Source organism: Cnephaeus nilssonii (genome assembly GCF_951640355.1).
Source record: "Cnephaeus nilssonii genome assembly, chromosome: 12".
Taxonomy (NCBI): Eukaryota; Metazoa; Chordata; class Mammalia; order Chiroptera; family Vespertilionidae; genus Cnephaeus; species Cnephaeus nilssonii.
The window spans coordinates 14,842,768-14,864,944 of record NC_137083.1 but is presented as its reverse complement, the minus strand read 5'-3'; the positions used below and the strand labels follow the sequence as shown (position 1 = coordinate 14,864,944).

At 37.4% G+C, this 22,177-nt stretch overlaps 1 protein-coding gene across 1 annotated transcript in view; it reads left to right on the top strand.

Annotated features, from left to right (window-relative positions):
* The window catches only part of ABCB5 (ATP binding cassette subfamily B member 5), a gene marked incomplete at its 5' end in the record, with an annotated part of 82,328 nt that overhangs the window by 32,543 nt on the left and 27,608 nt on the right, over positions 1-22,177 (top strand). Inside the window, 6 exons of the mRNA XM_079786505.1 lie at positions 7,420-7,581; positions 9,150-9,287; positions 11,623-11,766; positions 12,639-12,743; positions 12,929-13,006; positions 18,652-18,735. Of these exons, the coding sequence (XP_079642631.1) occupies positions 7,420-7,581; positions 9,150-9,287; positions 11,623-11,766; positions 12,639-12,743; positions 12,929-13,006; positions 18,652-18,735 (711 nt within the window). The remainder of the gene's footprint in view (positions 1-7,419; positions 7,582-9,149; positions 9,288-11,622; positions 11,767-12,638; positions 12,744-12,928; positions 13,007-18,651; positions 18,736-22,177) is intronic.

The following is a 22,177-nucleotide window of genomic DNA, read 5'->3' as shown; positions in this document are numbered from 1 at the left end:
CTGATGGTTTCGGCCCGATCCCAGGGACATCCCGCTCACAATCTGGGACTGCTGGCTCCTAACTGCTCACCTTCCTGCCTGCCTGATTACCCCTAACTGCCCCCACCAGCCTGATCACCCCTAACCACCTCTGCCTGTCAGCCTGATTGCCCCTAACTGCCCTCCCTGCCAGCCTGGTCACCCCCAACTGCCCCCCTCTGCCAGCCTGGTCACCCCTAACTGCCCTCCCTGTCAGCCTGGTCACCCCCAACTTCCCCCCTCTGCCAGCCTGGTCACCCCCAACTTCTCCCAACTGCCCCCCACCCCCGCCAGCCTGGTCACCCCCAACTGCCCCCCTGCCAGCGTGGTTGCTCCGAACTGCCCCCCTGCCAGCCTGGTTGTCCCCAACTGCTCTCCCCGCTGACCTTGTCATCCCCAAGTGCCCCCCCCCCCGCCAGCCTTGTCACCCCTCACTGCCCCCCTACCCCCGCCGGCCTGGTCGCCCCATACAGCCTGCTGGTCAGTCATTTGGTTGTCCCTCTCTAACCCCCCTGCCGGCCTGGTCGCCTCACGCAGCCTGCTGGTCAGTCATTTGGTCGTCCCACGCTAACCTCCCTGCCGGCCTGGTCACCCCACGCAGCCTGCTGTTTGGTTGTGAGGGCATTGTGACCAATTTGCATATTACCCTTTTATTAGTATAGATACTGGATTTTTCTTTTACAAATGAATTTAAATTATTAATTAGCAGGATATTTCAAAGTCTTAAAAATAAAATGAAAAACTTTAAAAATATAGCAAAATATTTTCATGATATGGATAAGTATCTTAGTGATTTCTGTAAATTTAAATTATTCCTAAGTTTTGTCCTCCCTCACAAATAAGGAAAACTCCTATATATAAGATATTTTTTTAAGATATTGATTTTATATAATTGCTACCTACTTGCTACCAAATAAGATTATTTATAATGTATTATTTCTTGGTCATCATTCTGGCATAAGTATGACATTACTGAAAGAAAGATGAGCTATTTTAGCATTTTTCTCTTCTTGCCCATCATTTACTTTTTCTTGGAAATTTATCCACAAATATTAGTTTGTTAATAAAGTTAAATGAAGAAGAAAGGTATTAAATAACTATAAATTATTTGTATTATTGCCAATTGCTAACTTATTAACTAACTTATTACTAAGTTATTTAGAAGTGAGAAGTGAGATTTCAGTCTATAAAAAGAAGTACAGAGTATTATTCTTTGTACACATGGTCTCATCTCAGCAAAGAGTTTAGATATTGAATATGTTTTCCTTTCTAAAGGCATACATGAGTAGATTCCTAGAAGTTGAAAGGAAGGGTTCAAGGAGTAGATGAGTCACTTAAGTATGGTGGCTTTAAGTGCCTGATATTTTGCTTTTTGTCATCTCATTTTACAAAAGAGAAAGTATTCTTGGGAAGGTGTAGTAACCTGACAATAATTTGACATTGGAACCAGTGTTGACCAAGCCAATTGGCTTTTGACATCATAGTGAGGTAGTTAAAACACTAGAAATTCCATGTTTCCCATATAACTACCATAGAGACCTTCTCATAGCAGATGGTCAATTAAAATTTGGTAGCTAAAAGAGGTGGAAATTTGTAAAAAAAAAAAAAAAAAAAAAAAAGTAGTGAGAGTGTTTTTTTAGACTGTATTCTTGGAGTAGTGGGGACTAGGGTTTTCCAGGAGCCTCTTGAGGAGTAGAAGAAGGTGGGGAGATTGAGTGAGTTCCCCCACAGTCAATTCAAACAGAACAGCCACCATTAATTGGTATGGTTTATTTAAATATATCAAGTTTCCACATGTGCTTTCACTTGGTGAAAGGATTTTGCTTAAAATCTTTTAAAAAGCTTTAAAAACAAGAAAAAAAGAGTGAAGACCACAGGCATATGTTGTCAATGGGCCCCAATTCACCTGAGGCAACTTTTAAGTGGAATCAGTGGGAACTTGTGTTCTCATAGGTTTCTCACCCCCACACTTGCTGTGGGACACCAGAACTCTGTGCTTACAGGCTTCTCCAGAGAGTATATTATCCCTGTTAGTTGACCAAGCAGTCAAATGCAGGCTCTCTCAAATGCTCCCTGCTTTGCATTGTTCTTTCTTTTCCTGTTGCCCACCTTTATTCAAGGCCCATTACCACAACTGGTGAGAAGCTGGCTGGTCTCCTCAGACCCTTATTTCTGCAATTCTTGGAGGGATGTTTTAAAGCACCCTCTGTTTCAAAGTCCACACTAATTACCTGGTGACTTATGGTTGTGCGTGGAATTGTGAAGTAACCTGAAAAATACTAGCAAAGTGTCAAGTAGAGACCTATCTTCCTATTGATGTTTCTTTGGTCAAATACCTAATTATTTGGCTTTAGCTTTATGAACTGTGAAGGAGAAGAGGAGATGCTAGGAAATTATTTCAAATTGGTATTTTCTAAAAGAAATAATGGCAACAAAAACATATTGAAAATCTTCCACACCTACTTTGAGGAATTTGGGAAAAAGAAAGAAAAAAAAAATAGAGGAATGGATTGCACTACTTCTCTTATCTTTACAGTAATTCTTGCTAAAAGACGAAGAATCAGCTTAGATTTCTTTGATTGGTTTTCTAGGAGACACTGCTTTCAAAATCTCTTTTGTTTTAAGTTTGAAACAGTTCCTGTTGAATTGTTTTGTTCCCTGTGGCTAGTACATCAGTTTTAGGTCACAATTCTGATGCAGTGGAGCTGTAAACAATTGTAGTGCTCATCTTCTGTGTATCTCAGGGGTCACCATGCTTCATTGCCTAATAATGTTCAGTGTCTTGAAAACCATTTTTCCATATATTTTCCAGCTGTTTTCTTGGTTTCAGGTGAGAGAGTAAATCTTATTCTTGATATTCCATCATGGTTGACAGCAGGGCCTGTCTTTTATTTTATACAACTGACTCTTCAGTTTTTGAGGCACTGCTGTGGTATTTTCCTTTTCCAATATTTTTATTTTTTATAAAATTTAGAAATCACCCATTTTTGGAATTATGCATATTAAACTATCAGAGGATATAGTTTATAAATATTGTTTAAAGGAAGTATGTATTATAGAGGTAAAAATAGCTCTTTAGTATTATAAGATCACTGTTAGGGACCAGTCATTCTCATCATAACCTGCATTTCAACAGAGGGAATTTAAATAGGTCTACTTTGTTCATATGTAAAACTTTTACAAAATTGTACTCTTGTGTGAAAGCCTGTCCTTAGTGCCAGTATAGGGCACAGGAGGAGAAAACTTACAAGGTATAACTGGTCAATGCAAAGTGCTTTAGTCACATTAACAGGAAGACATCTCACAGAGAAGTGGCCGGGTTGGTGGACTTTGAGTATTCAAAGGACCTGGGTTTGTGTTTCAGCTTTGCCACCTACCTGCTATGTGGACTGGCAACCACTCCTTATCTTCTCTGAGCTACAGTTTCCCTCTCTCTCAGAGGGAAATAGCATACTTTCCTAGTCAGTTCACAGGACTGTGTACGCAAAACCAAATAGAGAAGTGTTAGTTAAAGAACCTTGCAAAATCTAACATTCTTTAAAATACAAGATATTCTCAAAAGTATGAATTTTTTTTGCCACCTTACTTAATAATTAACCTGTAATATTGTTTGGCTTATTGATGGATGACTATTTTTATGGCCTTCCTACTTATTTTTTTAAAGATAGCAGAACTGACTAGTGTGCATTACCTGAAATTAAACTTCATATATATATTTAGTTGTCTTAAGGAGCAAAAAGCGAAAACCCGCAATAAAAACAGTTCAAACTGTATGTCTAAGGTTATTTATTACAACATCAATCATTTTTAACTTGATCATTTTACAACTCTTAAATCTCGAAAACATGATAAGATCTGCCTGTATGAAAAAATAGAATCTAATAGAAAAAAGACAGAGTGGTGGGTAATTTTTAAAGAACAAATTTAATTTATAAATACAATTCCCCTGTTCAGAAACCTCCAATAAGTTCTATCCTATTGTTTTTAATAGTTTCAAAAAAAGTTTTCTTTACTTATAGATTTAGAATAGAAGAGTTTGAAATAAATACTCATCTGCCTCATCAAGAATATATACTGCAATGGAGAGGCCTTTTTAGAGAATAGAGAACACCATACCAGATTCTAGTACCAGTCCTTCCAGTGATTAGATGAAGCCTTGAGCAAGCCTCTTAATTTTTCTGAGCTCTAATTTCTTTCTCTGTAATAGATAAGAATAAAAATAGAACAATAAAAGTAAACAGTAATATGTAAGTACTGTAGTATTAATAATATTAGCTATCAGTTCTTAAGTACCCAGAACATTTTTAGTGTGCCTGTAATATGCCAAAAGTATCAGATGTTGTGTTAAGCATTCACAAAGCTATAGTACCTCAAGAATAACAAGACAATCTTATAGAGGAGTAATAAAGCTGAAAGACCTAGATTAATAGATATGAAGGGCTATTTTAAATCTATGGTAGCTAAGACAGTGTAGTATCCTATATAATAAAATCCTAATATGCAAATAGACAGAACGGTGGAAGACTGGTGGAATGACTGGTCACTATGATGCACACTGACCACCAGGGGGCAGATGCTCAACGCAGGAGCTTCCCCCAGCCTGCAGGCCCCAGGCCAGCCAAGGCAGGTGCCAGCGGGGACCCCCCAATCACCCTGCCAGTCGCCGTGCAGAGGGAGGCGACCAGTGTGTGTGTGGGGGGGGGGGGAGGGATGACCAGGGGGCGGGGCCATCTGGCTAGGGGGAGGCTCCAGGCCAGCCAACATGGGTGCCAGCAGCCCCCCCACCCCAAATCGCCCTGCTGGTTGCCCCACAGATCAGCCCTGATTGCCAACCAGGCCTAGGGACCCTAACCATGCATGAATTTCGTGCATCGGGCCTCTAGTTAGTGCAATAATAGACAAACTACATAGAACAGTATACAGAATACAAAAACAGACACAAATAATGGTCGCCTGATTTAATGACAAAGACAGCTCTGCAGTGCAACAGAGAAAGGATGGTCTTTTTAAAAAATGCTGATGGGACAACTGGTTAACATACATTAGTCCCGTTATCTGCAGGGGATATGTCCCAAGACCCCCAGTGTATGCCTGAAACTGCAGATAGTACTGAGCCCTATATACACTATGCTTTTTCTGATATATTCATACTTATGATAGAGTTTAATTTATATTAGGCACAGTGAGAGATTAATAACAATGACTAATAATAAAATAGAACAGTTACAACAATGTACTGTAATACAAGTCATATGAATGCGGTCTCTCTCAAAATGTCTTCTGAATTGTTTATTTCTGGAATTTTCCCACTTAATATATTTAGACCACAGTTGACTCAGGATAACTGAAACTATAAAAAGTGAAACCTTCAATAAGGGGTATCACTGTACGGGAAAAATGTACACTGATTCCTACTTGACATCACATACAATTCAGTTCCAATGAAGTATAGATCTAAATATGAAACACAAATGATAAAGATTGTAAAATAAAAGATAGAAAAACACCCACATGACATTGGAGTAAAGATTTCTTAAATAGGACACAAAAAATCATAAACTGATCACTAAAATTTTTTAATTATATTCATCAAAAACACCATTAAGAAAGTGAAAAGACAACCATTTAGAGGGAAAAATTTAAGTGTAAAACATAGAATCTGACAAAGTACTCATATATAGAATATATAAACAATCCTGAAAACTGATGAGAAAAAGACAGTTCCTATAGAAAAAAAAATGAGCAAAAATCTACAATTTGCAGGAGAGAATATCCAAATTGTCACAAACCAACTAAAAAGTTGTTCAACTTTACCAGTCAAAAGGGAAATGCAAATAAAAGTCACAATATGATAGCACTTGTCTACCAGACAAAGACAGAAATTACTAAGTGTTAGTGAGACTATGGAGTAACCAAAACTCTCCTGCACTTTTGGAGGTTTATAAATTGGGACAACCACTTTTAAAAACTGTTTGGCAGAATCTTACAAAGCTAAGCATATGACTCATTAATTCTTCTAGGTATAAAACTAGTAGAATTGTGTAGATATGTTCACCAAATAAACATGTATAAGAACCTATTTATTATGGGAAAAAATCTGAAACTACCCAAATGTCAATCAGCATAGGATGGGTAAATAAATTGTGGTATATTTGCACAATAGAATTCAGCAATAAGAATGAATGATTCACAATTATATACAACAAAATAGATGAATCTCAAAAACATAATGTTAAACAAAAACACCCAGTCATATAACCTTCTATGACTGGGTGTTTTTGTTTAACATTATGTTTCCATTTATATAAAATAACAAAAGAAATCAAAACTAATCTATGCTGTTAGAAGTCAGGATCGTGGTTACCATTGGTGTGTGTGAGCTGGGCAACAGTGATTGGAAGAGAGCCTGAGAGAGTCTCAGCTGATCTGTTTCCTAATCTGGGTACTATACATCTGGATCTATTCAGTTTGTGAAAGTGCATTGATCTGTACACTTACGTGTACTTTTCCATATGTATATGATGCTTGTAAAAAAGTTAAAAACATATTACCTTAAATCTGTACCCACCTCATTAAGAAATATCCCCATTCTAGAGATGAAGAAAATGAGAAATAGTGAGTTTAAGTTACTTAGTTACTTTTTAAATTTTGTTAAAATATATTTTTATTGATTTCAGAGAGGAAGGGAGAGGGAGAGAGAGATAGAAACATCAGCCAAAACCGGTTTGGCTCAGTGGATAGAGCGTTGGCCTACGAACTCAAGGGTCCCAGGTTCGATTCTGGTCAAGGGCATGTACCTTGGTTGCAGGCACATCCCCAGTAGGGGGTGTGCAAGAGGCAGCTGATCGATGTTTCTAACTCTCTCTCCCTCTCTCTTCCTCTCTGTAAAAAAATCAATAAGATATATTTTTTTAAAAAAAAAAAAAGAAAGAAACATCAATGATGAGAGAGAATCATTGATCAGCTGCTTCCTGCACACCCCCTACAGGGGATCAAGCCCACAACCTGGCAGCATGTGCCCTGACCGGGCATTGAACCGGTCAACTCTTGGTGCATGGGATGATGCTCAATCACCTGAGCCACACTGGTCAGGCTACTTAGTTATTTTTAGTTACTAATAACCAGAGAGCTGTTAGTTGACTCAGATTAAATGGTTTTTAGTTTCCTTTCTAGTTCTAAGATACCATGGTTTTATAAATCCACCAATTTGGAATCTAATTAACTTTATGACTTCCTTATTTTAATTTTCATTGGCCTTCCTAATGTATCAGTGTTTCCAAATTTCTATATCCAAAGTAACATTCTCTGACATTTAAAATATATGACAAGTAGTTTTCTTGAATATTGAAGAGTTTGTTATTCTATTAATTTTATATTGTTTCTGTATTTATTGTTTTGTAGGCAAGCAAAGGTCGGACTACAATTGTGGTAGCACACCGACTTTCCACTATTCGAACTGCAGATCTGATTGTGACCATAAAAGATGGGGTGGTGGTAGAAAAAGGAACACATGCGGAACTAATGGCAAAACAAAGTTTATATTATTCACTTGCAATGTCACAGGTAATGTTTACGAGACATAATGTTATGTTAGCAGGGTTCTTCTTAACCAGAATCCCAACTCTGCAATTTAATCATTTTAGGACCTTGACTAAGTTATTTAAATTTTTTTGCCTCAGTTTTCTAATCTCTACTGGGGAAAATAATAGTAACGTATTCATGAATTCCTGTGAGTACTAAATTGATTCATTCATATTCAGTGCTTTGAATTATTATTGACATAAATTGTATTATATTATGATTACTAGCATTAGCATTATCCAATGAAACTTTTCAGAAAAGTTCAAACCATGGAGATTAATGCTGTAGTTATTTGTCTTGAACATGCATGATTATTTGCAGACATATTCATTTAGTGAGTTTCCACATGAAAATGAGAGAAAAACAGATAGAGATACCAAAACTTATTTTGTCTAGCAGCCTTCTCAGGAAAAGAAGTTGTCTTTGTCCTGTTAGAGACAGGACAATTTTTCTTAGAAAAATTTATTATTAGAAGAGGTCAAAATGTTACTTTAAACTTGTCACAAAGTAAATATCTCCTGAATAAAAGCCAAATAAAAGATTTCTTTCTTAGTACAGAAATTTATAGGGGAGGATAGAAAGTGATAGCACAAAGGAATGTCTGATTAAAGATGTTAGGATAGTATAGGACTGGTTAAAGTTCATTGTACTTTGAAATGACTGATTAACAGTTGTTAAGCTTGTCAAAGAATCAGTGTCCCTGGGAAGCCTTTCATGTGTATATTCTCCTTTGTACCTAAATCTACCTATGTCTTTCATCTCTCCTCCCCACCCTGATCTGGGCCACAATCACCCTGACGAGGCTCCTCATTTCTGTCTCACCCCCTTCCTCTCCTCTCTTCTCAGGGAAGTCAAATTTATTTACTCACACCACTCAGATGAGCAGACAATATCTAGCTCCTTTATTTCATTAAAGCTGGTCTCATTTCTCTGAGTAGCAAGAAAAACAAAACTAGACAGAGCATTCTGGTTTAGAACTTCATAATGGAACTGTTTAAATCATGTCCTATGATTTAAACAGTTCCATTAAGTCTAACTTGATATTTTTGGACCTCCTTATTGTTTATGAACTGGCCCCACCACTTTTGCTTTTTAATCAGTTTGGAATCTGCAGCCGTGGCCGGCCTGCAAAGTATTATTCTCCTGAGATCTTCCTCAGGCTCAGGACCAGCCTCACATTGAAGTGCCTAGCTACAAGTTAGAAAATTATCTTTGCGTCATCTCCCTCGCTAAGCTCCTTTAACTAAGATATGCCCCTGCTGGTGGAATAATTGTTTTGGATTAAGGCATTGTTTTCTCCAGTTAATTATACAGATCTTTAGAGAGAGACAGGGTGTGCGGGGGAAGGCACAGTAAGTCATTGTCACTCACTAACATTTTAGTATAAGTTGGACTTGCTCTTTATGAAGCCTGAAAACTTCAGCAAGACCTGCATAAGAATATACCACTTTCAATAACAGAGGCAGTATTGTTTAGAGGGATGTTTAATAACGTTTCTTTGACTATTTAAGGCATTTGTCTAATGGTAACCTGTATGTTCGTCATTTAAGGATATTAAAAAAGCTGATGAACAGATGGAATCAGTGGCATATTCTGAAAAAAATACCAGTTCAGCAACTCTGTGCTCCATGAAAACCATCAAGTCACACTTTACTGACAAGTCTGAGGAATCTACTCAACATAGAGAGGTATGGTTCAACTGTCAACAAGTTTACCACATGTTCTCCAATGAATTTTTACTTAATCCTTACAATATTTAGAATGCATTTACGATAAAATGTTACTATAGCACCAAACTTACAAAACATAACTCTTTCCCAAACTTTACTCTAGTATCACCTGGACACTGTAAAGAAAGAGGCCCTCAAATAAGCCGGCACTTTTGTCAGAAGCCATTGTGCAGACAAGACATCCCATGAGGAAGTTACATTATTCTTTCTTTCCTATGAGGCAAACTGTGGTTGAAACAGTGGCTCAGGAATTGTGGTACAGATACTACCAGTGATGTTCAAAGTTAATTTGGGTCATATAAAGACCCAGATCCACCCCACTACCAGGACACAGATAAGCACCAGCATGTACAGGATCTAGTCCTCTAATCCCAGGGCACAACCAGAGAGAATGAGGAAAATGTTCCGAGTATGCGTTGAGGCCAAAGTGCATCCTGGGCATGTTAAGAGAAGGGAGGCTGAAATGAGTGAGGTAAATTGGAAATTGAAGAGAGTGGTACTAAGTGGTATGAGATGTAAAGAGGGTTACAGCAGGGTGATCTGGACTAGGGGAGAGCCTGGGGGTAGGAGTGGGGAAGCAAGCATGAGAACAAGTACTCCTTGCCCAAGTGAACAAAGCTGTGTGCAGAAGGGTGCAGGCATCAGTGATCTGGCTGAAACATAGGCCCGTGCTGTCTGGTTACACCTTTACTGGCCAAGCGAAGAGCTGGAGAAAGCACTTGGTATTCAAAGACAGGAGAAAACAGGCACCTAGCTCTCAGAAAACTGTGGGCAGAACAACGAAGAAAAGAGCTCACCCTGCAGGAGTGTTCTCGGTGAGCCGCCAGAAAGAGCAGGAAGAAAAAGTGAAAGTATTCTATTTTCAGGTTCTGAAATGATATATATTAGTTGAAGATAGACTGTGATGTTAATGGCAGTCAAAGTAAATTTCAGAGCAAAAATATCAGTTTGTCAAGAACTGAAGAGAGAAATAGATAAATTTGCAATTATATTCAGAGATTTCAACACCCCTCTCTTAAATATTGATGGAACAAATAAACAGTAGTTCAATAAAGACAGAAATGGCGTTAATAGTACTGTCAACCGACTTGACCTAATAGACATTTATAAAAGTCTAGACTTATCAATAGAAGAATACACATTTTTTTCAAATGCACTTGAAACATTCACCAAGATAGGCCATATTCTGGACCATAACACAAGTCTCATCTCAATAAACTTTTAAAAATTCAGGTAATTCAAAGTATATTACCTGACCAAAATAGAATTAAATAAAAAATCAAGAACAGAAAGTAGATAGGGACTTTGGAAGTTAAGTAACTCAGTTTTAAATAATGCATGGATCAAAGAAGAAATCAAAAGAGAAATTCAGAAGCATTTTTAACTGAACGAAATGAAAATTTCAAATGAAGCACAAAAGGATGTTAAGAAATGTATACTACTAAACACCTATATTATATATAAAAAAAGATCTCAAACTAGTAAACTAATAAACTTCCCCCTTAAAAAACTAAAAGGAAAAGAATGACTGCAAAGAAGAAAAATCAATGAATTCCAAAGCTGGTTCTTTGAGAACATCAATAAACTGAAAAACCTCTGGACTGACTGAGCAAGTAAAACTTAGAAAGAAGACACAAATTACCAATATTAAGAATTAGAGTGATGACATTACCACAGAAACTACAGATATTAAAATAATAATAATACAATCATATGAAAACATTTCTGCCAACAAATACTACAACTCTGATGGGATGGGCAAACTCTTTGAGTACCAAAGCCTACTCAAAAAAATGTAATAGCTTCAATAATATTATATCTATTAAAATGAAATTAAATTTGTAGTTAAAACCTTTTTTATAAAGAAAACTCCATGCCCAGGTGGCTTTGCTAGTGAATTATACCAAACAGAAAATGGAAGAAGAAGGAATTCCTATTCTCTGAGAATAACATTTCATACAGTTTAATAGGAGCAAAGAAAAATACACATGTTATTTCCTCTGTGAGTCTTAGCTATCAAAACATGTGGGTTAATTTGAACTTTTTAATGGCAGCAACTGAGTGAAATGCCAAAAGGAGAAGTTGCACAAATAGTAACTTTTAATCAAGATTCCTTTGTTTTGAGGTCATCACCAGTAATATGGGCAGTGAAATCTTTCTAAGAAAATTTATTTCTACTGATTCACCTATTGTATTTGATATTTTACATTATCCGTCTGTTTAAGATGGCTAACTTCTCTAGGTTCCATTATGCTCTCAAACTGGGGTTTTAACCAAAGTATTTTATTTATAGACAGGTCTCCCTGAAGTTTCACTATTAAAAATTTTAAAATTAAACAAGTCTGAATGGCCTTCTGTGGTTCTGGGGACATTGGCTTCTGTTCTAAATGGAACTGTTCATCCAATATTTTCCATCATCTTTGCAAAAATCATAACTGTAAGTAAAACTAATTTGTTAATAGTTTCGACTATTATAAACAAAGTGTGGCCTGAGAGAACAGACCTGTTGTACTCTGATCCAGCAAGAGGAAGATTGGGGTCCCCTCTACTGTGGGATCCATGACAGAAAGGTTAACTAATGCTCTCAGGAAACAAACCAGCCACTATTGTGAAGTTTTTGGCTGGGACTTGTTGACTGGGCAATCAGTAAATAAATTGCTTTGTGTTCTAATTTTGACTCCAGTGCTGTATCAGCATTCCAAAGCATTGAAGCAATAAAATAGACAAATACGACTGCTCTTCTTTCAACTGTTCAGAACAATGGCCATTTTTTATTAACAGCTAGATCAGGGAGAGGAAAAAAGAGTTTTAGATTGTGCTGAGGGACCTAGGAAAGTTGATGGATTCAAGGATTTTACTAGAGCTATGTTAAGTTTTCTGTCTCCCAGATTTGCACGGTTATGCCTTATCAACATAGATGCCAATACGTACATGTATAATTACCAATTTTAGGAACAATTTCTAGGGACATGTTGCAGGTAGTGCTCTAAATAGAGGAATACTAAGAAATCTGACTTATTGAAAATTATTGGAAATAATTCAAACTGATAGTTTCTTTGACAATATACTCTGAAAATAATAAAAGGTAGAGGACTCATTTGTCTGATTTTATAAATACATAGCTTAAGTGAGAGAATTAACAGCAAATTATGCTTTTATCCCATTTAACAAACATAGAGGATAAAACAATGGTACACCTTATTATGTTGAAATTCACTTTTTAAATTCTGATGAATAGACATTTTAGTTTTTTCTCTCTTTGGTATTTTCTTCCAATCACCTGATTTTTAAAAATCTATTCTTTTTCAGATGTTTGAAAAAGATGATAAAACCACATTAAAGCGTGACGCAGAAATTTATTCCATGGTATTTATCATTTTGGGTGTTATTTGCTTTGTCAGTTATTTCATTCAGGTAAGATTTCAATGAATTAAACAAGCTTTAATGTGATTACTTATTTATGTTCTCTTCTCTATTTGAGATAAGAATAATAGCTAAATGTAATAACTAAATAAAATATAAATAAGTAAATATAGTAACTGTTACAAAGAAATGGAAAAGAGTTAAGAATAAATGTAGATTTTCTTTTTGTTTTCCAGGGATTCTTTTATGGCAGAGCAGGGGAAATTTTGACCATGAGATTAAGGCACTTGGCATTTAAAACCATGTTATATCAGGTCAGTGTTTATTTGATTTTTTTCTTATTTTATTTAAAATGTGCTTTTAAATATTCTAGCTTTGGGTATTTCTTCAAATCAATTTCTTGACATAACCTTTCTTTTGCTCATTTAAAAACATACTTTTTGTGTTCCAAGTGGCATCTGATGTCAGAATTCTTATATTTCTGTAAGAGAAGCAAGTTCGAAATTGTATTTAAAAATACAACTTATAGAAAGCAGGGTTTAGAGTCTGCTCCTCATTCCTTGCATATTTCTTGACAAATCTTTATTTAATGTATAATGTAGTGTTCTAGGATCAGAATGGAAATTCAAATTAAAACTGAAAAGGAAAGTTAAGAGCTACAATATCTTGAATAACATATGTGAAAAGGAGTTAATTCCCCTTGTTCTCACCCATGTGCACAGCTTAAGTTTTTTTCACTTCATACTTTTTTTATTTTTAAATCTTTATTGTTGAGAATATTACAGATGTACCCCCTTTCTCTCCCATTGCCCCCCTCCACCCAATTTCTACCTTGCCCCAAGCCTTCACGACCTTTTGTCTCTGTCCAGTGGTAATGCATAGATGCATAAACTAAACAAACAAGGAATCTAATGAACAAAATAAACTGATGAATAAATAGAACCAGAGGCATGGAAACAATCACTTCATATTTCTTAAAGCAGCCAATCTCTCCTTCCTCAGAAGAGTTCTGAATTCAGATAACATCAGTCTAGCTGGCAGATCGGCCTGCTGAACACTGGTAATCAATCACACTTGTGAAATAAATAAAACTATGTGGATTAAGTAATAATCTTGAGAAGTAAGTCTTGGGGGCAAATGATAGGAATGTCTCTGTTTGGCACCTCAAAAATTCTTTCAGGAGGCTGAGGTGTATTGGGTTACCCTGAAAGCAGTAATCACTGGGAGCCCTTCACCACACTTTCTGTCACCAGAACTCACTGTGCAGGAACAAATAGCTTCCTGCCGGGTCATTTCTTTTCAGAAATAGAGTTTCTGTCACTCCAGCCAAGTCATCAAAACCAGATTTTACATCTTTTAGCAGTAGCGTTTGAAGGGCTGCTGTATAACAAAACTCCTTCACTTTTGTGCACTTAGGGAACTAGGAGATACAAAATGCAGCAAAACAAATGGGAGGTTTCCCAGAGCAACCTGATGCTCCAAAGCAGTTGGTGCCTGACACCTGCTCTGCTCAAAAACGTCCAGAGACTGGAGACTCTCCTTAATCCAGAAAAAGGAAAATCTAAGGGATCATAAAACCATATAGTGCCTGCACGTCTGACTCATGTCAAACTTGGTACTTTAGTTTTGCTTTTTTTTTTTTAACGCAATGTCTTTACTGCAAATTTCTGATGATATAAGGTGGAGTTTTAATTAACTAATACTATGTTTCACACTAGTTGACAACATTTGCTCATTTTTGTTTTTTCTTTATGATTTATGTTTTTTCATATTCAAGGATTTTCAGTTTCTGGAAATTTTTTAAAAGTTCCCTGATTGAATGTTTTAAACAAAAGAGTATACATTTTAACCTTTAAAGCATTACTTTGAAATTCCTCTATAGAGGTTTACAGTATGCTTTTAGTAGAAGAGTCTCAAGGTCACAAGCCACTTCAACTTGTAGATATTATTTTTTTAAATATATTTTATTGATTTTTTTTTACAGAGAGGAAGGGAGAGAGATAGAGAGTTAGAAACATCGATGAGAGAAAAACATTGATCAGCTGCCTCCTGCACACCTTCTACTGGGGATGTGCCTGCAACCAAGGTACATGCCCTCGACCGGAATCAAACCTGGGACCCTTCAGTCTGCAGGCTGACGCTCTATCCACTGAGCCAAACCGGTTAGGGCAACTTGTAGATATTATTAATCCAATATCCTGATTGTTAATAATGGACACTGATGCTTTGCCTAGCACTAGCCTTGTGAACATAAGGACAGTAACATTCATGGATCAAGTAGCTTCTGCCCATAAGAATGCACCAATCTCTAAGCCATAAACTCTGGTCCTTCAAAAAACATGCATGTACAAAGATACACACAGAATCTCTATGTTATTCATGTTTTTAAAATTCCCTCGTAAATTTAACTCAGCCCTCTCAGCTTAGTGTTTGTTTTCCCTTTTCATCCTTCGGCATTCTTTTTGCTTCTTATCTTTGTTGTGTGTGTGTGTGTGTGTGTGTGTGTGTGTGTGTGTGTGTGTGTGTGTAATTGGAAGAAAAGAAAATAATAGTAATTTGGGTTTCTTTATAAATATCTTTCCCAATTTCACTTTTGTCTACAGTGAGGGAAGCTCCTAACGTTCAGTTTTGCCTAACTCTTATTACCTGGTTTTTGTCCCAAGTTAAGACTTTCTAAGGCTTAGAAAACATGCTGAGACTTGCAGTGCTTTTTATAACCATTTTGAAACCTCATTTGAGGTAGAGGTATTTATGGAATCAGGTGTGTCTTTTTATAGGTATAAAATCCATATTTTATTTGATTACCTGTGCTCCTTCCAGTTAAAAAGAATGTTCTAATTGTTGCTGACTTTAGTGGTTGTAAATAATTCATTGCTAATTGTGTTCCAAAGCTAAATTTATACAGAGTGTCCCAAAAAATGTGTATACACTTTCACAACTGAGAGCTCAATTTTGAAAATGAAATGTATTTTTTAAAAATAGGTATTTTATTGATTTTTTACAGAGAGGAAGGGAGAGGGATAGAGAGCTAGAAACATCAATGAGAGAGAAACATCGATCAGCTGCCTCCTGCACACCCCCTACTGGGGATGTGCCCGCAACCAAGGTACATGCCTTTGACCGGAATCGAACCCAGGACCCTTCAGTCTGCAGGCTGATGCTCTATCCACTGAGCCAAACCGGTCAGGGCATGAAATGTATTTTAATAAACACTGCCTTTATAATTATTCAAAGTGTGTATATATATTTTTGGGACACCCTATATTTCTTAATGATAAATATTGACCTATAAATCTATTGGGTTTTTGAACAGATTTGAACTTTATTTTGGCCCATTACTCACTAAATTAGATTGGCTAAGTCTTCTGTGGGAGTGTCTCTAAATCGTAAGATGATGGCATTAACTGGTGATCCCTAAGGGATCTCAAAGGGCTAATTCAAAAAGTATTTGAGGTAACAAGTACTGAAGCAGGAGAAATAAGTAATGAAACTCAACTATAATACTTCAGTTAGATGGAAGGTACTTGTTTAAAATCTCTAGTTGCCTAAGTTCAAATCCTAGCCTCAGCACTGGCCAGCTGTGTGGCCTGGGGCAAGTCATATTTATTTAATCTCTCTGTACCTCAGTTTCCTCATTTATAAAATATGGATAATAATATCTACCTCACAGAGGTGTGATAATTAAATGAAAAAGTACATACCAAGTACATACATAGTGTTATTTATTTCTAGTAAATTTTTTGGCAGGAAAAAAGTGGATTTGCTAGTATAAAAAAAAAACTGATAGCCTTACTTATTTTACCATCAGAAATAGAAGAAGCAAGCTAATTTTTACTCAACACCAGCTATGTTCTAGAAACTCTAAGCGTTTGAGCATATATTGCCTATGCTGGAAAACAAACCCTAGAATGTACAGCTGCTGACTTGAAAAGCAATTCTGTACATCTTGCTGATTGAACACAAGATAATGACTAAGACTAGTCACATATGTACGCTTTGTGTTACTATAGAATCAAGAATGGAATATTCAGTAATGAATTCTCTTTCTACATTTTAACATCCTATTGTATATAAAAATTCTCTATGCAACTCATGTCATATTGCAATATAAAAATACCGTACTTTCCGGCATATAAGACGACTTTTTAACCCAGGAAAATCTTCTCAAAAGTCGGGGGTCTTATATGCCGGAAAATACGGTAGGTTAGAAAAATCTCTGACAATGTATATCAGATTGCTTAAAACCCAAATACTGTATTTTCCGGCATATAAGACCCCCGACTTTTGAGATTTTCCTGGGTTAAAAAGTCGTCTTATACGCCGGAAAATACGGGTAATTAGAAAATGTACAGTATATCTTAAATTGTTTGTGTCTACAATAAAAAACAGGCAATGTCTTCCAGTTCAAGAGTACTGTAGTATTACAAATGCTGATGTGAGTTCCCAATATGTTAGGCTCTTGACTGGGGTTGTTTTCAAAGTGACTGTGTAGTGCAGATCATGATCTCCATAGGATGCCCTCTGGGTATCTAGGACCCTAAACTCTTTGGGACACTTTCCCAATTCAGGGGCTTAGACAGTAGTGCTGTCATGCCAGGGTTGTACACACTCTGGCCCCTGCCTTATTCCTTCTTGGGAGCTTTATTCTCACGTGACTTCATGATTACTGCATAGCCTTCTATCTGTTATGCTTTTGTTTCGATAGTGGGCAGAAATCTGTATGTAACCTAGGCATCAGGTTCCTGGCTGGGTTGTTGTAATCCCAGTTATTTAACTCCCTAAAAACAAATCATTTTTCAGAGACAGTCTCCTGTAGTTTTAACCCACAAGAGATACATGGTTTGAGTGAGTGGGAGGAAACACTCAATAGCTAATAAAATCAGAATTCCTTGGGTTGAAAAGTTCTAAGTGCTGTCTCTATTTGCTGTTGAAAATGAAATTGGTTATAACATGTTGCTTTTATAGCTTATATTTTTTACCTGTCTCCTTCTTCAGACTGCATGCTTCTTGGCTGCAGGGGTTTCATAGCAGCCTTTCTGCCTCCTTAGCTTCTCACAATGGCCAGTGCTTGTAAAATGTAGGGGGTAATATGAAGTGTCAGAGAAAGCCTTGCTTATGTGGGTCCTAAAGAGAAAAAGATAGACTTTTTATTACTAATTGGTTTAAGTAGAAAGATCTGGAAATATTTCTAAATTCTGTGGTGCATTACCTTGCTTTTGAAATAGGGTCTGCTCTCCACAAATTACTTGTGGAGTAAAATTACAAATTACTTGGTGGCTCAAACTAATCATTTTTAACATTGATTATTCTAACAATACTAGAGGCCCAATGCACAAATTCATGCACCAGTGGGGTCCCTCAGCCTGGCCTACAGGATCAGGCTGAAACTGGCTCTCCGACATCCCCTGAGGGGTCCCGGATTGTGAGAGGGTGCAGGCCAGGCTGAGGAACCCCACCGGTGCACAATCGGGGCCAGGGAGGGACGCAGGAGGTTGGCCAGCCAGCAAGAGGGACCGCGGGAGGGCTTCAGGGCATGTCCGACCCGTCTAGCTCAATCCTGATCGGCCAGACCCCAGCAGCAAGCTAACCTACCAGTTGGAGCATCTGCCCCCTGGTGGTCAGTGCACGTCATAGTGAGCAGTTGAGCAGCCTTAGCATATCATTAGCATATTACGCTTTGATTGGTTGAACGGGCGACTGGACACTTAGCATATTAGGCTTTTATCATATAGGATTGTAGCATGGCAATAAGTCCAAGCTGTTGGACTTAACTTTTCAGTTTATATCTAAGTATAGATCATTGTGAAATAAGAAACAAAAGTCATTTGATCTATGATATTTACAAAAATTAAGGACCTGTGAGTGAGGAGGCAGATAAATGCCTTGTGACATATTACAGCAAAATAATAACTCAGAGAATCTTTTTGATACTCGTATGTTAATTCCCTTTTTTCTCTAGGATATTTCCTGGTTTGATGATAAGGAAAACAACACAGGAGCCTTGACAACAATATTAGCCACAGATATAGCACAAATTCAAGGAGTATGTATATTGCTTTTATTTTTTTAAATGGCATATGTATGTGGTATGCATGTATGTACATGTGTGTGTGCATATGTGTGAGCTATACTGAGATGACCCACGTCTTTAAGGAGACCAGGTAAGTCCCAGGGCTAAAAAGAGATCTCAGTAAAAGATGTAAGGAAGTTTTAATAAAAGAAGAAAGTTTAGCCCAGCCAGTGTGGCTCAGTGGTTGAGTGCCAACTCATGAGCCAGAAGGTCACAGTTTGATTCCCAGTCAGGGCACATGCCTGGGTTGCGAGCTCGATCCCCAGTAGGAGGCATGCAGGAGGCAACTGATTGATGATTCTCTCTCATCATTGATGTTTCTACCTCTCTCTCCCTCTCCCTTTCTCTCTCTGAAATCAATAAAAACATTTTTTTAATTTAAAAAGAACATTTAGTTTTTTCTTCCCCCCAATAAATAAGATCTTTTTTACCATAATATCTAACAAGTTAGATTCATGTGTACATCTGGAAATGATTCTGTACTAGTTGTTATACAGATCAAGTTAGAGATATGTGTAATAATGACTGGTCATATTACGCATAAACAAAATATTTATGCACCATATTCAAAATTGATGACAGAATGACCAGTATAATATATGTCAAAGTGATGCTTAAATAAGTATGGGGAGTACAGTAGTATGGAAGAGATAAATAATAATTTATTAATTTTCTTCCAGTTATTTTAAGAAAATTAAACTTTGATCACAAGTGGGATTTCAACTATGATTGAGAAAATGAGTGCAAAACAAGCTTTCACACTTTTAACTTAAATGAGGTAAAGCTTCTAATCTCTTTGATAAAATAAGAACTCTAGCAGTTATAGTCTCATTTTTCCTTATCATCAATCTGGGAGAAAAGGAAAGTTAATGATACACCTCTCTCAGAATGACAGAAAATCTTAAAAGTATTTTTATTTACAAACTAGAGGCCCGGTGCATGAAATTCGTGCACGGGGGGGCGGGGTGTCCCTCAGCCCAGCCTGCACCCTCTCCAATCTGGGACCATTTGAGGGATGTCCGACCGCCCGTTTAGGCCCAATCCCGGTGGGGTCCCTCAGCCTGGCCTACAGGATCAGACTGAAACTGGCTCTCCGATATCCCCCGAGGGGTCCCGGATTGTGAGAGGGTGCAGGCCAGACTGAGGGACCCCACCGGTACACAATCGGGCCTGGTCGCCTCCAACTGCCCTCCTCTGCAGGTGGTCGGACATCCCTAAACGGGCGGTCAGACATCCCTCTCACAATCCAGGACTGCTGGCTCCCAACTGCTCACCTGCCTGCCTCATTGCCCCTGACCACTTCTGCCTGCCAGCCTGATCACCCCCTAACCACTCCCCTGCCAGCCTGATCGATGCCTAACTGCTCCCTGGCCGGCCCAATTGCCCCTAACTGCCCTCCCCTATAGGCCTAGTCACCCCTAACTGCCCTCCCTGCTGGCCTGATCACCCACAACTGCCCTTCCCTGCAGGCCTGGTCCCCCCCCAACTGCCCTCCACTGCAGTCCTGGTCCCCCCCTAACTTCCCTCCCCTGTAGGTCTGCCCCCCCAACTTCCCTCCCCTGCAGTCCTGGTGTCCCCCAACTGCCCTCCCCTGCAGGCCTGGGTCCCCCCCCCAACTTCCCTCTCTTCCTGGCCTGGTCTCCCCCAACTGCCCTCCTCTGCTGGCCTGGTCACCCCTAACTGCCCACAACTGCCCTCCCCTGCAGGCCATCTTGTGGCGGCCATCTTGTGTCCACATGGTGGCAGCCATCTTTGACCACATGGGGGCAGCCATCTTGTGTCTTGGAGTGATGGTCAATTTGCATATTATTCTTTTATTAAATAGGATATTAAAATGTCAATTATAGCATTGCTACCAGAGCAACAAATTATCAGCTGAAACAGCCCATCAAAATTGCATTTTATGGAGGCTATTTCCACAGGATATAGCCATTATTCTAACTTATGTAACTTCTGCAAGACCTTGTTCAATATATAGATACAAGGGCAGATTTCTATTACCAGAGAATAGAACAAGTTGGTTACAGCTGTGAGTATTCCAATACATCCATATTGGTTTGGAAAAGTATTTTAATCATATAGAAAGAGCTCAAGAGGAAAGGGACATCACCTTTATCTTTTCCTGAAACTCTTTTTGATAATTTTGAAGTCAAGGCTCTAAATTTCATTAGATAGTATTTAAATATTAAGATAGGATTGAGTAGTTAAATTTTACTGGCATAGTGGGGAAAGTGATAGAATTTCACTTACTAAAGTAATGGGCATAGCATTAATAGCACAAATAGAATTATGTAAATGACAATGTCTTTTTTTAGAAATTCCAGGATTTAACTCTTTAGACAGAAATATCATTCTCTATAATTCCATTTGAATCCCCATTCTACACAATTTGCTGTTTTCTTCTTTACTGTGGGAATATGTTTTTCTTACTATCTATCATTTAGATCTTTTAAGAATTCAGTGAAAAGGCATTCTTACTGGCAGCTGTATTTTATATGTGAGCCATCTTCTCTTTTAGCAAGTATTTACTTTAACAAAAGAACAGATTAGGATTGAAAGACCAACATTATTTTCCTTAAATTCCTTAGTTGTTTCTAATAAATAGTGTTGTCTCTCATCAAGAGAAATTAATGAGAATATGTGTGAGCCTAATTCCTTATAAGCATCTGACTAATACAATTTGATCACTTGAAACTTTGTTGCAATTGTAAATGTTGGTCTCATAACAACTTTTGGACAGGTCATTTTCATTGAATGAGAAGAAGTAGCTAAAGAAAAAATGGTTGGAATACTGATGGTAGATTTTTAAATTGTTGAATTTAAAAAGCAAAACAGCCAATGAAGGATTTCAAGAGTGAGACTATGTCTACTAGCATGTAATTCAAATAAGGCCTTGCTTTGCCATATAAAGACAAATTCATATCTAACTTGAATGGATACTCTTTTTATCTAAGGAAGAATTATTTATCAGTCCTATTTGTCCACTATTTCTTTTCTCACAAAGACACACTACCCTATGGGATAATTCAGGGTCATATTTCCTATCATAGCAATTTAAGACATATTCATCTCAGTTTCTTCATCATGTAATTTCAGTTATATTTTATTTTATCAAATGTGTTAGGATGAATGTTTATAAAATAGTTCCTTAATAATAATAAATATTATTTTGAAATCTTTACTAATAACCAAAAAATATATGCCCCTGGCCATTTTTAGAAACTCTGATACTTTGAGAGCCATGAAAAAGACATGTTAGTAAAATAAAGTCATAGGACAACATGATTCCTGAAATAGTTCAATAAATACAACTAATTTAGCTGGTATTATTTCAGCCTGAGGTCATGTTGTATTACCATTGTATCTGTCAACAGACTATTTTTTATGTAAAATGTAGCTTTACTAAAGGTATAAG